Raw genomic sequence first — 18,281 nt, 5'->3', positions numbered from 1 at the left:
ATAGCGTTTGCAACTTTAATCTTATTTTGACTAACCGATCCATTAATATCTAATAACGAAAAATCACTCATTTTTTTACAATATTCAAGGAACGCCGTCAATATTCAACAAAGTAAATTTCAACATAAATACCTTCAGTATTCTTCTACAAATAAAAAAAAGAAGAAGGCAATTTCCAAGAAAAACAGAGCGGATATTTATAAGAATTCTGAAAATTTCAGACAATCAAGGTCTATGGTCTATATGTCCTTTTAGAGTGTTAAAATAGAGTTAGGGGTGTGCGGTGTGACGAAAGAGATAATTCCCTAAGGATGCCAGCCTGTCAACTACTTGTAATCTACTCATACTAAGGGCTTTTAAGTAATAGTTCGATGGATTTTCTTAAAATGGTATCCCTGAAACAGATAACTGCATGCAGATGACATACCTGGAAAAAAAGTAAAGTTTTTCGAAAACACCTCCAATTTCTTATTGTATTCCTTCTTTACTATGAAACAAGTTTGAGTTAAAGTGGGTCATAACAGTTCACTGATATTCTACGTTCAACCACCAGAAGATAGATGTAAATCTTCTGGTTGCCACAACCTGTTAAGTTGGCCCAACTAGCATTGATAGTACACTTAATCTGTTAAGAAAATGGGTGACACTAAAAAACTAAAGTAGAGCTTTTGATTTAGCCTAAGAGAAGCCAACTATGAGGTGCTAATCAAATTAAGGTTGCAGACTGAATTTGACGAAGCCAAAGTGAACATTGACTAGTCTAAAAACGTCTTGATCGAAGTAAGGATGCATTTAAAAGTTTTATACCTTCTACCTTACCTTGTCGTCTTTTCTTCAGCTATAACATGGGGGACAAAAAGAAAAATATATGCGCCATTTGTCGACGAAGAAACAGGAGAATGTCAAATCACAGCGTGTGATGCATTGGGTAGATCGAGAGATGAGCTTTTCACAGCAATAATGCAAAAGTCGGGGAATGAGACTCAAACAAAAAATCAGGTACAAGGTTTTTTGAGGACAATGAAAGGAGATATTCAAAAACTACAAATGGGCTTCGAGTTGCTGGAAAGACGATTACTGGGCATTGAGCAGCCAGGTACTCTTTTATTTTTCATTTACAAGTTCGTATTACTATATTGATGGTTGTTTTCATTAATAGATTAATAAATATTTATTGATAATTTGTTAATGTATGTAGTAGTAAATTACATTCATGGACAATTTTATTTAAAAATTGTTTCCCCTTTTCTCATATTAATCAAAATGTTTCTGCTTTTCAGACCGTGTTTTTTAGGGTATGGAAATTAATAAGAGGGGACCGGGATTATATTAAAAGTAAACACGCACTTTCTCGGGAATTTCTTATGGATGGATCAAGAATTCTGTAGAAAGGCAAGGACACTTGAAACAAAAGCTTTAAAATGAATAAGGAAAACTGTAGGATGATAAATTAAAAAACACGGAATTTCGAGGTTTAAGGAGAGTAAAGGTCCAATTTTGGCCTCTGAGTCTACATCTGAATTCAAGATTGGCACATATGCTGTATCTTAATGAAAGTGATGTTGATGATGAAACGAAATACTGGGAATGAGAAATATTTAGAATGTTGGGGCTAATCCTGCTCTGATTTGAGAAGGGAATCACTTTTCCGAATTTCACTGCTGCTTTTATTATAGAATTCAATAAGAAATTGTTTCTCCTTGCCGCACAAAACGACAGGCTCTTTTCAAGAATTAGTGTTGCCATAGAGGTAAAGAGCCAATTTAAAAATGAAAACAAGCTCAAAGTAGCATAAATAAAATGTCAAATTAAAAAAAAAAAAAAAATCAAAAACCACTATAAATTTGGTGTGATTTTACTAACCCCTCAAATTCCTGAAAAGACTAAAGGCGTTTCCACATTACTAAATCTACATAAATTGCTTTAATTATTATTAAAAAGAAAATTAAAGAAGTATTTTTTTTTATCTATATCTTACTAATAAGCAAATGAAAAAAAGGGAATAACAAAAATTGCTCAGAGCCTATTTCTTTATAATAAGATAGACTCCTTATTCATTTATTTTTATAAAAATTTGAAAGTGAATAAAATCCGGTGCATAAATAGATTAATTGACCAATAGAGAACGTTATTACAGTTCTAGGCAGATAACTCCCTGAAAAATCACCCTCCCCCACTACGTAAAATTTCCCTCTGCAAATTTTCCCATGGAAAATTTCCAGTGGGAAGTTTCCCTGGCAAATTCTCCGAAAAAAAATTCTTCATAAATTTCTCCCGTGCAGAATTTCCCCCAGTCAATTACCAAGGGAAATTTAAACATCATACCAGGTTTGATATATTTACTCCAACTATTGTTTACTTATTTGAACTTAAGATGGAGTCTGACTCCTTATTACTTAAATTAAGTTAAATTCCACTTTTTTTAAACTCACCTTTTCTCCTCTTGGTGACATTAACACTCAGTAAAATTATAATTATTGTAAAATATCACTCTTCTATATTTTTAAATAATTAATCACTAAGCAAATTTCACAAGCTCAACTTTCCCAGGGCATAAAGGTATGAAACTAATTAGTTGCTCGTATTTCCTAGTCTCAGCTGGTATTTCTGTGCACTTCTCTCATAGGTATTAGGCACCCCTTTCACACTTGCAACTAATTATAATTTTTCAAAATTCTTACCTTTAATCTTAATTTTATCCTGCCATGATAACTAAGCCCCTTCGAAACACAAAAAAAAACAGAATTAAAAGAAACGAAATATTAAAATAAACACTATAAGGTATTCTGACCCATATAATCTTTTAGAATACAGGGTGAATATCCCAAAACCCCGTATTTTCTTCATTATTTTTAATTTTATGCTGTCTCTTACGTTAAAGTTTATTTTTTTCGTAGCAATTTTTGTAGAGCTTACTGTTTGAAATACGGTCAATCAGAGGGGCACCCAAAAAAATTCTTGGACAATTCCTCTGAAAATGTGTAATAAATCCTCTTCCGTCTTTCTGAGCGCCCATGTTACAGAACTGTACTTTACCACTGTAATAAATGTAATATCAAATATCTTAACCTCAGGCCGAAGATTTATCTTCCATTATCATTTTTTCAACTCTGAAAACACCCTGGGCCTTAGCTATTCTACTTTTAATATCTTCACTGCTTGTGCAGGGGGGCAAACTGTAAACCCCAGTTTGCCCCTCCCAGCTTATATTTAGTGTTTTTGAAAATCTCATGAAAACTAAGATAGGCCTACGAAATTCAAGCACACAGAGAAACAGAATCAGCTTTCTTCAGTATGCCTTTGTCTTTATGGTACTATATGGCTCATTTTTACTTTACTTCGGAAAATCAGCTACAAATTTGACCAATCCCCACCAGGATTTTGACAAAAAAAAACGTCCCTGAATACTGCCTAAATAAGTGAAACCATCCACTTGATCTATCTTCTCGCTACACAAAGTCACATTTTTACCTTCACTTATTCCCAGTCTAAGTGACTTAGTCTTCTCAAAATTAATTTTCAAGCCTATTCGTGCGCCCCAAGCTCTCAAAACCTCAAAAAAAGTCGTCTATTTGGCCAATGTTTTCATCTAGATTGCTCAAATCATCTGAACAATCTTTTGCTTTCCCATTCAATCCTATTCTCTCCCCAATAGCCTTTTCCATTATCCTTAGAGCAAAGTCCATTAAAATCATCCATATAAACGGGGATAGAGCGCAGCCCTGCTTAACTCCTGATTCAATACAAAACCAGCTACTATCCTTATTTCCTACCTTGACCACATCAATTTTATTGTCGTACATAGCGCCAACTACTTAATGTATTTATTTGGTATATTTTCCAAGGATAGACCTTCGATAGGGCTCTTCTATTGGTAAATTAAGCAATTGCTCATAATCTATAAACTACTACTACTAATAACTCACTGCAGCACCAAGCCGCCTGAGGCCAACACAACTACGCACGCTCCTCCTCCAAATTTATCTATTCAATGCCTCTCTCTTTACACCCTCCCTGGAAGTTCCCATTTCCTTTAAATCTTAATTTATGACATCCTCCCACCCCAGACGAGGACGACCTGCTTTCCGTGTGGCCCCAGACGGTTGGCCAAAAAGAACAATCTTCGGCAATCTGTCATCCTTCATCCGCTGAACGCGGCCTAGCCATCTCAACCTTTCTTTCATCATAGCCCTAGAAAGTGGGATTGAACTACATTTTTCGTACAGCCTACTGTTTGAAATACGGTCGGCCAGCCGGGTACTCAGAACAATCCGTAGGCAATTTCTCTGGAAGACATCTAGTAAATTTTCATCTGCTTTTCGGAGCGCCCATGCTTCAGAGCCATGTTTGTTTCTATTCTTCTAAACTTTTTTAACTGTGAAAAAACACCCTGAGCCTTAGCTCTTCTACTTTTAACATCTTCACTGCTCCCACCGTCTTTACTAATAATACTACCAAGGTAAGTGACGCTGCCAACCTGATCAATCTTTTTGTTACCCAACGTCACCTTTTCATCTTCACTTATTCCTAGCCCTGGTGACTTAGTCTTCTTAACATTAATTTTCAAGCCTATTCTAGCACCCTGAACTCGCAAAATCTCAAAAAAATCATTCATTTTGCTCACACTTTCATCTAATATGCTTAAATCATCAGCATAATCAAAGTCCAGGAGCGTTTTTCCTCCCCATTTGATTCCTTGGTCTCCAATTGTCTTTCCTGTGCTCCTTAAGACGAAGTCCAACAAAATAATCCATATGAAGCGTAAAGGGGGATAGAACACAACCCTGCTTAACTTCTGATTTAATACAAAACTAGTTGCTAACCTCATTTCCTACCTTAACCGCAGCAGTATTATTCTCATACATAGCACAAATCACTTTAATGTATTTTTCTGGTATGCCATATAAGGATAAGACCTTTGCTAACGATCTTTTTCAACAGAATCGAAAGCTTGATCAAAATCAATAAAACAGAGGACCAAAGGTGTTTTACAACGAAAGGAGTTCTCTCGATTATTAGCTTAAGAGGGAAACTTGGTCGACACATCCTCTACCTTTTCTAAAACCACACCGTTCTTCCCTTAAAACTTTGTCTACAACATCTCTCAGTCTAAAGAGTATCATATTACTAAGCAATTTGCTACCTACAGAGACCAGACTAATGCCTCGATAATTACGACATTCACTGTTGTCACCTTTCTTATTCAGTGCTTTTTTTTAATTTTGGTACTTCCCCTTTTTCAAAAATCATATTCATAATCTTCAGTAGCTTATTCCTATCCTTAGAGCCACCATATTTAAAACTAATTTATCACACTATCAGCACCCGGAGCCTTATTATTTTTTAATCCTTTTAGTACTGTCGCTAATTCTTCCTCACAGAACAAATCTTCCTTCACATCCAAGGTATCACAAACTCTTTCATTTTCATCTATATCTTTTCCTGCAACTGTATCTCTGTTTAGCACATTCTCAAAATGTTCCGTTCATCTTTCTTTAACTTTTCCTTGTCACTAATTGTGGCCCCATTCCTATCTTTAACTGGGAATAGTCCCGATTGACTACTCCCTTTCAATTTATTAACATGCCAGTATAACATTTTACTATTATGCCGTCTAGCTGCATCTTCCAGATCCTCAGGAATTTTATCCGTGGCCTCCACTTCACATCTCCTTAATTGTACAAACCTCTTCTACTCTCTATTAAATATAAAGCTTTTTCACTAATATTCCTAGTTTTAGTCTTAGCAATCTTCCCTAAGACACTATCAGCAACTTCACAAATTGTTTTTCTAAAATTATTCCATCCATCTTTCACATTGTCAAATTTTAAACTCTCAAGTTTAGTATTCAACTGTTCCTGGAAGGTTTTTCTCAAATTTTCATCCTGGAGTCTACCAACATCATAACGTTCCGGGAGGTAATTACCCTTCCGAAATTTGAGCTTTAATTTAACCTTAGACACTACTAGATGGTGATCTTTACTTTTAACATCAATAACAGCACTCCTATACACCCTAGTATCTTGTAATGATCCTGCTAGTCTTCGGTTTACAATATAATAATCAATAAGGTTTGCTGTCTTACCATCACGTGAATACCATGTCAACTTATGGGCCATTTTGTGACCAAACACTGTATTGGTTATAACTAGGTTGTTATACCTACAAAATTGTAAAAGTCTATAGCCATTACTGTTTTCTTTTCTTACACCAAATTTACCTAGGCTAGGATACCATCTATCTCTATTTCTACCAACCTGGGTGTTAAAATTTCCTATCAAAAACACCATATTTCTACCTGGTACCCCGTCTATTTGCTCCTGTAACTGTAAGTAAAATTCATCTGAGTCACTAGCATGTTAAAATTTTCTATCAAAGACACCATATTTCTACCTGGTACCCCGTCTATTTGCTCCTGTAACTGTAAGTAAAATTCATCTGAGTCACTAGTATCTCCGTCAGTTGGTTCAACAGGGGCATATACTACTATAACTGATACCCTGAAACTTTTTAGTCATAAAATGAGCAATTAGTATTCTATTATTAATACCTTCCCATCCTAAACAAGACTTAACAGCTTTCTTATTCATCTTGAGCCCTACTCCCTGTCTATGTATCCCATCCTTCCTGCCTGAGTAAACAAATTCTATGTCACCTAATTTCATGCTTCCTACCCCTGGGATATGAGTTTCTGAGATTCAGTGGCCCTCATCTTACTGACAAAGAAAGTAATGGAAAAAAAGAAAAGACCACTTGGTGCAGTACGTTGTCGTTCGACACAAGTTTTAAGGCATTGACACAGAAATTGAGAGTGTGAACTGTAAGTCTGAACCGATCTGGATTTCAATCAGCACTCGGTCCAAATCTGAATTGAAAAGGTCAGATTTGACCAGCCTGGGTTTGATATTCTAGTGGTTGGAATACCGCTGACAAAGACAAGGCACTAAAGATTATACTGACCACAAAAAGACATAAAGGAACACACTAAAGATCCTATTCCATACTGTTGTTTTTGAAAACAATTCATGTTTTTCTATGCAATTAAATAGCCTAGATGTATTTTGAAGAAATAACCGGACGTGTAAGATTGTCACTTCTGAATTCCGGAAGATTTAGATCCAAATTACCAAATCTTGCCATAATTTGCCGTTTTGGACTTAAGCAGTGCTTCTATATTTCAGTTTGGGAGTTAAGAAGTGATGAATTGAGATGGTCGAGATGTGCAGAAGGTCCTTGCAGTTGCTATTCAGAGACATGGAGTGTCAGCTGTTGGAGACAAGATCTAACGTCAGTCCCAGGAAGACAAAACATCCCTTCTGATACACGTTCAATGTCAGTATTTTCTACATTTTCCCTAGAAAAGGATCCCCATATAGTTCAATTCCCTTACTGTATCCAGGATATATTTTTAAAGTATTTATCTGAAACAAGTTGATTTCAAGGTAGCAAATTTGCAACAATCCCCTATGTAATCACCTAAATTGTGAAGCGCTTTATTGCTTGTTGCTCCTCGTTAAAAGTTCTAAGCCGTGTTGTCAATTGCTTTGCAATGATTGACTTTAAAGCAGCGATTTCAAAACATTGGGTTAAACAACCCCGTCTCACCCTCATGCTAGATGGTCTGGCATAGTAGTTGAGCAGGTGAGGGGCGGGAGACTCATTCTATTTAGTACCTTATTTCTACTTGTTGTAAAACGTTCTTACACGCTTGTTTGTTGTAGATTTTTCATGATTAATCGATATGATTAATCAATAATATGACTAATAGATGATCTCAATTTTTTAGGGTAAGGATTTACTAAGACGTATCTGTAAATAAAGAAGGAGTGGCTAAATAAAGCTTAAGAATTACTACTTTGGAGAGTTCAAAGGTCTGGATTGTGTCTAAAACGTTGGATTAGGTTAGGGATTAGCGGCTCAATTAGTAAATTAGTACGCTGTATTCATTTCAACATAGTGATGATAGTTTTTTCATTAAAAAAAAATGTCAAAAAACTTGAAAATTCCTGTGCACAAAAATATAATAAAAAACTTAAAAATTCCTGTGCACAAAAACACATGTGCTAGGAAAAAAATTGAACAAAACTATACAATACTTAGTTGGAATATGTCTTAAGCAGCTTAATTTTACATCCATTTTTAATTTATTCCCAAAAATAAATAAACTGATAACTACGAAAATAAAATTTAAGTCACTTTTCGGAGGAAACTTAAACTTTTTTTGGCCCAGGAAGTAAAATGTGCGAGTCTTGTAGAGTTTTACATTTCATCTGAAAAAATAATCAGAATTTACTAGACGTTTTCCAGAGAAATCGCCTATGGGTACCCGGCTGACTGATCGTATTTCAAACAGTAGGCTATACAAAAATGTGGTTCAATCCCGCTCTCTAGGGCTATATTGAAAGAAAGGTTTAGATGACAAAGCCACGTTCTGCGGGTGAAGGATGAAAGATTGCGGAAGATTGTCCTTTTTGGCCAACCGTCTGGGTCTACACGGAAAGTGGGTCGTCCTCGTCTGGCTTGGGAGGATGTCATAAATAAAGATTTACAGGAAATGGGAACTTCCTGGGAGGGTGTAAAGAGGGAGGCCTTGAACAGATTAGGTTGGAGGAGGAGCATGCGTAGCTATGTTGACCTCAGGTGGCTTGGTGTTACGGTGAATTATTAGTAGTAGTAGTAGTAGTAATCCAAAGAAACGTTTAGAAAAGCGAAAATAGCAAAAGTCAGCAAGGTTTTGTAATTAGAGGCAGTTCAATATTTAAGCACTAGTATGTGAATCCAAAACGCAAGAAATAGGACATTACTAGTGCCTATTAGGTATTCCAATAACAAATAAGAAAATTGGAGTTTCAATCAAATACTCGAAATAAATATTAAAGCAATTAAACATTCCTGGAGCGGATCCCCTCTACCAAATTCCATGACCAAACTAAAACCAATTTAGCCTCTCTACTTATAGTAAGAGTACCATTAATGTATTCGCACTTCCTTTTTAATATGCCTTTTTAATGAATTCTTTTTCATTCAGGAAATTATATTCACTTTATATCTGCCTTCTTATTCTTCAATGATTCCATTTCTGTCCTATTTGCAGATGTAGTGGGTGTGTTCATCTCCGCCTTTGAAAGTTTTAAAACAAGGTAATCTAATCTTGAACTGACAGATTTTAGGAAGTAAAAGGACCTTAAACATCAGGGTAAAAATTTACTCAAGCAAATATGGTGAAACAGGAAGCATAGAAAATTTTTCAGTTGTGCCATTAACTAGGCTCATATTTTAACTTGATGACAAGGTTTCAAAGGCAGTAAAATTGAGAGAAATATTAATCTGGAACTTTATGAAGTGTAATGGACCGCTATTTTTTCTTGTTTTCCTTATTTTAAAAGTGAGTATGGATTAATTAAAAAAAATTTTCTGCTCAAAATAAAGACCAAATTTGACACTTAAAATGAACAGCAGTTTTAAAGGTACTTGATAGTTTTTTTTCAAATCATTAGGGAGCAACTTTCCCTTGCCCTCCCCCCTGAATGACGTCAGTGGGGAGGGGTCAAGAGACTATTTGCTACCTTCCGAAGGTATTTTGCCCCTTTAGACTTGAAAAACAGTTTTTTTTGGTATTTCTATTGAAAAATGCCTTTTCTTTATTTCAATTGAAAAATTTTAAAACAAACGACAAAGTTGCTTCCCATAGGCTTAGAAAAATAAATTTTTGTATATTCAGAAATTGCCGCCATTGTTCAAAATGCTGTATAATAATTTTGATCCAAAGGAATGTGCACTGCAGGGCCGACGCACGGACCATAGTAGTCAAGAAGCGTCGTTAATTCTTAAATAATAATAGTAATCCAAAGGAATGTAACTCTAGTCATGATAGTCTTAATAAGCAAGGTCTGAGCTATGACTTGATACAAATACACAAAAGAGTAGGTTTATAAGAGTTTCACGCAAGGTGATATAAACCCTTGATGAGGAAATAGCTCAAGGACCAGATACTTTTCTTTACTAAGTTTCTTTTTTGCTTAGGCCTCAGTTTATTTATGTTGTTACATTAATATTTTTCTTCTAGAGATCTTGGCATGAACAAATTAATGGCATTGAACCGTGACACCTTTAAAAAAATGGTTTCTCTCAAGGATCTGTAAGTTCAAACTTTTCGCCAGTTCAAAAAAATTCAAAAAAGAAATCAAAGTACTGTACGCTTGACTGATATTTTTATTATTATTCCCTGTGCAAGCCAATGGGACTGTCTAATGTAAAAGAACTAGTCAGTTACATTCTTTATTACTATTTCTATGAAATCTTGATTTCCATGAAAGAACCACGAAATTGATCAACGACTTGCAGAAGATATTTATTTGAGCTTTTATTAAAAGAAAACTCTGGTATTTACGTTCTTCCTTTAAAAATAGAGTGAGAAAGGGAGAGAGAGGATTAGGGGAAGAGAGAGAGAGAGAAAAAAAGAGGGGAAGAGAGAGAGAGAGAGGGAGAGAGAGAGAGAGAGGGAGAGAGAGATAAACAGGAAGAGACGAAGAGAGAGAGATTTTACGCAGAAAGTTTACTTTTCAAAACGTATTCTTAATTTACCCACGAAAAAAGTAAGGTATGTTTCAACTTTCAAGGAGAGGTTTACAGACTATGAAATGCAATATGAAGGTCATGAAGGATAGAAAACTTGAAACTGAAAAGACTGTTTCTAACAAAAAAAATCGAGTAGTTTTAAGCAGCTATGCATATAATAAGAGTTTGTAGTTTTTAGCTTCCAAAAAATCAATCTGGGGGAGGGGGTCAAAATATGAACTAAAGTCATCTGTGAGATAGAAATCCTTGAGTGAAACAAGAACGGGTCTAAAAAAGTCACAACCGCTACTCAAGTACCTATTTCCAAAATTTTAATTTCCTATTTTCTAGAATTTTTTTTTTACAAGATAGACTATTAATATTAACGAAATAATAACTTCTTTACTATTATTTATCAAGTATTAGCTTCTAAACATTTTAAACCTTTTATCGGGGCTCAAAACTTCACAAAAAACCTCTCCCAGGCTTGTCTCTCGGTCTTGTTTGGCTCACAAAACCTAGAAGTTTTTCTCCTTTTTCCAGGGACCTCTTCGACAATCAGCTAACTTTTCTGCCAGATGGTATATTCTTTGACCTAGAAAACATTGCTCATATGTAAGTACGCATTACGTTAAAGTTTTAGATTTTAATAAATGACCCGAGTTCACCAAAGCTGAACTCTCGATATAGCAAGCGGCTGCTTCACGTAATAAAATTATTTTGAAAGAAATACCACTACGCTTAAATTAGAAAAAATAAAAATATATATTATATTCTTTCTTAAATTCCGATGGTCTTTCCGACCGTTAAGGTAGTTACTTTACTTTTTGCTATGATCAAGAACTTAGACGATCCTCTGCTTCACCCAATATCCATAATTTTTACCAACAGAAGGTTTCCATAAGGCACATTCCTGTACAAGAGCTTTGACATGTTGTAGCAAGACACTAGTCTGCCTCTATGGTGTTCTTCACCAGCGACAGCTACTTCTTGCAAGAATTTTTATTATCAAACTTGCACATACGAGGAGGAAGTGTCAAGGGGGATGTTGGGACTTGAGAAATACCTTCTAGATGATCTTTAAAAAAACAGCTTTTGGCCAATATTCTCTTTTGTCTTTTTTTATGCAGTAATTTCCTTGAAGAGGTATCATTTTTGAATTATTATGCTTAACGGGTGTCTTATTAAATAAGATTTTTCCCGAAAGGTTGATTTTTATTGATTTCAGTATTTGCCCTATTCAAACTTAAATGCATATCCAGTATTGTAATAGCACATTGTCTGCTCACTTTTCTATCATTAAACCCCTTTGAACTTTTCTTTTGACAACTTGTCAAGTGTGGTGTGTAAAATGCTTATCAAATTTTGTTTTGTTTTTCAATATCATTTCCAGAAGAGCCAACACATTTTTTAATAATGATACTCTAAACTAATTAAACCAGTCATACAATACAATTTGCCAAACCCTTCCACAAAGCTGCGGTTCATCATGCATCTTGTGGTTCACCTGAATCAATCCACTGTTTTGACTACAATTTACTTGAAGCTTACTTTTAAAAGCTTAGTGGTAGATCAAAATATAATCCATAGTTACAAAACATCCAAAAAAAAATCATGGGTATTTTATAGGAGTGCATCAAAGTCTCGCTAAAGTTAAAGTTAAAGCAGTTATTCGTTAAAGCATATAAATCAGCAAACGCAGCAAATGCAGTGACCTTGTTCCAACCCAAAATATCCTTTAAATCCTTGCTCGGCTGTTCTCCTAATATTTGGATACCTTTATTATTCCAATTAACTTAAGTATGTGGTCCGTCACCCAAAATTGACGAATTTATCCAAGCACCATTCTAGTCCAGGACTTTTAGCTCAAAAAAGGGTCGAACCCGGACAAAATTGCAATATAAACGAAAATGGTACCAAAATGCTCAGAAAAAAATTCTGTACAACATACTAAAAGTCCCCATAAATCCGATTGGGGTGAGTACCCGAAAAACAGGGGAAAAGGGGGAAATGCGGGGGAAAATGGGAAAAATGCCGAACATGCCCAGATAATAGTTTAAAGTGAGTTTTCTGGGGTTTTCACATACGCTGATTACGAAATTGACATCTAAAATTCAGTATAGAAAAAGAGTATTACGGAAAACGGGGGAACAGGGGAAAGAGGGGAGAAAAGAGAAGATTACAGGGTAGGGGTAGAAAGCGGTTTGGAAGATATTTTCTGGGGTATTCCTATCTGGTGATTATGAAATTGAGATATAAAATGATATACAAAAATCGATTAACATAAAACGGGGAAATGGGGGGGGGGAGGGAGGGGAAAAAGGAAAATATACAGGGTAGGGGTAGAAAGCATGTGGAAATGTGTTTTCTAGGGTTTTTCTATCTGCTGATTATAAAATTGACATCTAAAACAAAGTTCGAGAACAAATACAGGAGATCTATAGAGGTTCGGCTACCCCATAGGTTCAGAAAAGGCAAAAAAAAAATTCGAGAAAGAAATACGGAAAAATACTGAAATTACATTATTCCGTATTCCTCGCCGTTATCGACAAGCGCGTGGGTTCGTCAACACAATCCTGTTCTAATTCGACATCCAGTAAGAGAAGCAAGGTAGACTAGTCACCGCGGAGTTCCAGTGCCAACGACAAAACCTATCCTGACGGAATGACATCTAGCGGATCCAATAGTCCCCAGTCTGCGTGGATGCTTACACATGTGACATGGTAGCAGGATAAATCAAGGTACGACGAGATTTTTTTTTAAGTCAAGCATAATTTTGCGTATCGGCAACTCTTCTTTCAGTACTAAGCCAAGTTTAATTCATTATTTTCCCTGGGTGCCCGAATTAATGGTTATTAGTTGCGTTTTGTCAAGATTAAGCATACATCTGCCCATACATCTGAAAATGACATGGCAGAAACTCTACGTTACGAACTGTGCAGTTATCCGCCCGCTTTGTTTGAGAATCCTGGCATAATGCGTCAGCCAGACAAACCTGCACTAGCGAAAGCAATATGGAAAGAAGCGAACACGGACTCTATTCACCACCTGCCAGTGTCAGATCGTGTCACTGTAGTTGACGGAGGTTGGCTGCTTCAACAAGTACCTTGGAAGATTGGTGATACTTATGATTCAATCTGTGACAGCTATGTTAGTTTCGTTACTCGACGCTGTACCTCCCCTACTGTTGTCTTCGATGGATACAGCGCTGGTCCAACCACGAAAGATGCTACGCACAACCGACGGTGTAAGGGAAGCCAGCATCAAGTGATCGATTTCAGTTTAGGGATGAAGCTCCAGAAAAAGAAGGAAGAGTTTTTGAGCAACTCTCAGAACAAACAGCGAATTATAAGCTACATCGGGGAAAAACTCAGAGCCAAAGGATTTGAAGTCGTCCATGCGAAGGACGATGCTGACTATCTAATCGTGAAGACTGCCGTAATGAAAGCAGAAAACTCTGAAACAATAGTTCTTGGCAACGACACTAACCTTCTGATTCTACTTTTGTATCACCTCCCGCCTAATGCAAAAACACTTTACTTCGAATCGTCAACGAACGCTAAAGAAGCGATAACACGGTTCTGATGCCTCAACGAAGTGCAAAAAAAAAAAATGGGAGAAGTATCCAGGCTGCTTCTGGTAGGGCACGCACTCTTGGGATGTGACACGACCTCACGAGTTTTCGGACTTGGAAAGCAAGCTGTGCTACCTCTTTTGAAGAAGAGCGAAGTGTTCAGAAAAAAAAAATGCAAAGTGTTTCTGGATGAATCATCGTCCAAAGATGAAATTGTGAAAGCGGGTGAATATCTTCTCCTCAGCTTGTATAAAGCACGACCAAACGAAGATCTCACTAAGCTGCGACATCGAATTTTCTTGGAAAAAGTTTCTTCGTCTAATACTACGGCGTTTGTTAAGCCTGAAAGGCTTCCGCCAACCAAAGCTGCAGCTTCATTCCACTCCCAGCGAGTGCGCCTCCAGGTATCCCGTTGGAAAGGGGAACCAGCTGACCTCGACCCGGCTGACTGGGGTTGGGTCCTCAGAGACCATAAATACTCACCTGTGATGACCCATTTGTTGCCCGCACCTCAGACTCTTTTGAGTGTCGTGAGATGCAACTGTAAGACAGGCTGCGAGAACTCGCGATGCAGCTGCAAGAAAAATGGATTAGCGTGTACGTTCGCGTGCGGAGAATGTCAGGGTATCAACTGTTTGAACAGGGACAACGAGATTGTCGAAGACGAGGAGCTCGACTAGTGATATCAATGCTGTGTTTTTCAAGTCAACTATACTGCCTTCGAAAGTGCAAATTTTACATATAATAGCCATTTTATATATAACTGCCAAGCGGTTGTTTTCTTTATGTTTAGTAATTCAAATGGTTGTAAGAAATGTCTGTGATTCAAGTAAGTACAAGTTTGATACTTAAGCGAGTTATTTTGTCCATAGGCCTACTTATTAGCCATTAGCAGCTGGCTCAGGAGTCAGGCCTCCCTTCCCCTTTTCCGTTGTTTCCTCCAGTTTTGTTCGGTTTTCATGGTTCTCGTTTTCTTTCCTTCATTTTAGGGGTCAGTTTCGTGATCGGCAGATAGAAAAACCCCAGAAAACACATTTCCATATGCTTTCTACCCCTACCCTGTATATTTCCCTTTTCCCCTCCCCCCCCCCCATTTCCCCGTTTTATGTTAATCGATTTTCTTATATCATTTTATTTCTCAATTTCGTAATCACCAGATAGGAATACCCCAGAAAATATCTTTCAAACCGCTTTCTACCCCTACCCTGTATTCTTCTCTTTTCTCCCCTCTTTCCCCTGTTCCCCCGTTTTCCGTAGTACTCTTTTTCTATATTGAATTTTAGATGTCAATTTTCGTTTATATTGCAATTTTGTCCGGGTCAAACCCTAAAAGTCCTGGACTATTCCGGCACCCATCTTTTCAATATGAAAATATTGAGTGGAGTTCTAGGTTGTGACATCTGTTTCCTCCTTTTGTTTTTTGTTTTTATTTTCGGTTGTCTTCTTTCTCTTTTTTTGTCATTATGTGCTTTAAACGGAAGAATTTGAGATACACCCATTTTTCTAAATCTTCCAATATTTAAAAAAAAATCTTTCCGGTTTCGATTAAAATGGTGTTAATTGAACATTGACCAAGTCTAAGACCTTAAAGTAGATATATAAGATATTTAAAAGAGTCTTCTGTAAGACTTAAGCGGAATTGACCAAATAGTGCCACCTATAATTTAGTTTTAAAGGAAACATCAGTTGTGTGTTTTTTTTTACAATTCAATTATGGGAAGATTGAAGTGTATATGGCATGCTTGAAATATTATATTTTTTCGAATTATGAAGTTTTATGTTTATTTAATATAAGCGTTTATATATGTAGCCTTAATTGATTATGGTGATAAAAAAGCAAAGTGAAAAAAATAAATCTTCATTACCGACCCTGAAGGCAAAGTCTATTTTTCTTACGTACCTTACTATCATTTTCATTAACTAAAAACTGGGATTACTTTCTTGAAATGAAACATTTTCTCCGGTCTTCTTTTTCATTGTCGAACATGAAGTATATTTTAGATGCATTGAAAAACCCTGTTCTTAATGCACTATATATTAAGGACACACTAGTAAGGTTTAGTTATACCCTTCTTTTATCTTCAGACCTCATATTGACTGTATGTTTATACAATAAGAGAATTAGTCATCGGTAAAAGTATAATATTCAATAAAATTCCTTTATCAGACAACCATATTAATATTCTACTATATATATATATCTAAAAACATTACTATATATATCTACTATATATCTAAAAACATTATCTTTTGCATTGGTTGCACTTTTTTAAGTAATTTTTAAGTAATTTGTTTTTTAAATAATTTGTTGCACTTTTTTTAAGTAATAATAATAATTGCACTTTTTTTTAAGTAATATTCCTTCGAAGGTCAAAATTCATATTTTGATCCTTCAGTACTCCAAATGAATAAAGTTCGTTCTTTGGATTATTGAAATCCTAAATCCTTGTTAATGGCCATATCAGTTATGATCTAAAGTGGTAAAATAAATCTTTTCACTTCACCAACTACACAAATTTTTTTGTAAAACAAAATCGTTTAAGTTTTTGAAATCTTAGACATCGAATAATGTTTGGCCAACTGACCAAACAAATGAAAAATATCAAATGTGAAACCTAATGAAAAGGATCTTTCTGAAATTTTATAACAATTTTATAGTTTGTCATTCAAATAGTTTACTATAATTTTAAGTTGAGCTCTGTCGCAGTCTATACATCTAATTACGGTGAAAAATAGTCAAGAGGACTCTCCTTACGCTGTTCTATCGGTGTTCTGAATCCCCAACTCCAAAATTTATGAGGATTTTGTGTTTGTAAATAGTGACGAAGACCAAACTTTCTTTCCACTATAAAGACAAACAACATGTAGAACATTATGGAAGTCCTGGTTGAACTTTCTTGAAGTAATGATGCAAGGACTGTTTTAAAAATTTTTATTTTTTATGGTCTTATTTTAATGTGAAGTTTCTTTTATACATTCATTCGTTGTTTAGCTGAGGAAGGCCTTTCGATATAGGGTCGAAATATTTATTTAGGGTTGAAGTTCCACTGTCTTACGGAAAGATTCCCTATTGTTTTACTTGTTGTTTCTATTTATGATTTTGCAGAAACAACAATTACAAACATCCTTTAAAATGTTATGTTTAATATGAAAAAATGGGTACGTTTTGCATCACATTCGGTGGAAATGTGTGTTCTTTAGTATTTTGCTTATATTATTGAATATGATACAACTATAGGTAGGTTTTGGCACTCAATATATATTCATTACAAACAGAGTACAGCTACAAACTTGTTTAAAATATTCAGAATTATAAGGGTTTCATATTGTGAGTAGTACAAGCATTCCAGGAGTCAAAAGTGTTGTCATATCCATCATTTCCTTATCATACTATATTACTTTCTATGTTATTGAAAAGTTTTATTTGGTAGGATTGTATAAAACCAATTGTAATTTTATATTTTCCATTTCAGAAAGCTCCATAAGAACCGCCTTGAATATTTAGATTCAAGCATCTTTGAGAAGAACCACAATCTAGAAACCTTGTAAGTATTCATTTTCATTAGTTCTCTCTACCAGCCTTTTCTTGCCTTAACAGTTTATTTTGAATCTTGATTTTTTTTTTTTTTTTTTTTTTATTAATTTATATGCATTAACGGTTTATTAATTTTTATTTTGTTGTATTGATATCAAGAATCTTCTGGACTATAAAATAAGACAAAGGTGTAAACTAAAAGGTACACGCATCTTCAGTTAGTTAACCCTATGCAGGCATGTATTCATTATTATATAATTAGTACTTAAGTGTTATAGCGACCACACTTTGTTCTTGATCTGTAATAAAACTGGTTTTCTGTGTCCAGTCGGCAATAATCAGCTTAACCTGAGTGACATAAAGTACCATGCAGGTATATTCTAATTGAGTATATAATAAACAGAGGTGCTTAGGTATTTAGTACAATTCGTTTTGGGCGGCCTGTTTTCCATGATTCTCCATTGTAGTTTCTATAATGTTGTTACTAAAGCATTATATTTTCATCATATTTTAGTATATTTCATTAGGATTAACCTAACTTCACTTCTTTGGTGTGGTCGCTATAACATCTAAGAGCTTTTCAGTTAGATTTGCATTGCAAATGTGCTTAATACA

At 35.4% G+C, this 18,281-nt stretch overlaps 2 protein-coding genes across 2 annotated transcripts in view; one reads left to right on the top strand and one right to left on the bottom strand.

Annotated features, from left to right (window-relative positions):
- Positions 1-648, bottom strand: part of LOC136031865 (protein FAM13B-like) — an 82,996-nt gene extending 82,348 nt beyond the window's left edge. The window contains exon 1 of the mRNA XM_065711797.1: positions 428-648. The gene's annotated coding sequence lies outside the window, so the exon portion shown is untranslated. The remainder of the gene's footprint in view (positions 1-427) is intronic.
- Positions 649-692: 44 nt separating this feature from the next.
- LOC136031866 (insulin-like growth factor-binding protein complex acid labile subunit) overlaps positions 693-18,281 on the top strand; it is a 55,820-nt gene continuing 38,231 nt past the window's right edge. The window contains exons 1-5 of the mRNA XM_065711799.1: positions 693-1,096; positions 7,182-7,332; positions 10,067-10,138; positions 11,101-11,172; positions 17,605-17,676. Coding sequence (XP_065567871.1) covers positions 787-1,096; positions 7,182-7,332; positions 10,067-10,138; positions 11,101-11,172; positions 17,605-17,676 — 677 coding nt within the window. The 5' untranslated portion in view covers positions 693-786. The remainder of the gene's footprint in view (positions 1,097-7,181; positions 7,333-10,066; positions 10,139-11,100; positions 11,173-17,604; positions 17,677-18,281) is intronic.

Source organism: Artemia franciscana, chromosome 10 (genome assembly GCF_032884065.1).
Source record: "Artemia franciscana chromosome 10, ASM3288406v1, whole genome shotgun sequence".
NCBI lineage: Eukaryota > Metazoa > Arthropoda > Branchiopoda > Anostraca > Artemiidae > Artemia > Artemia franciscana.
Note: the sequence above shows the minus strand (reverse complement) of the source record. Positions and strands in the feature narration are given on the sequence as shown.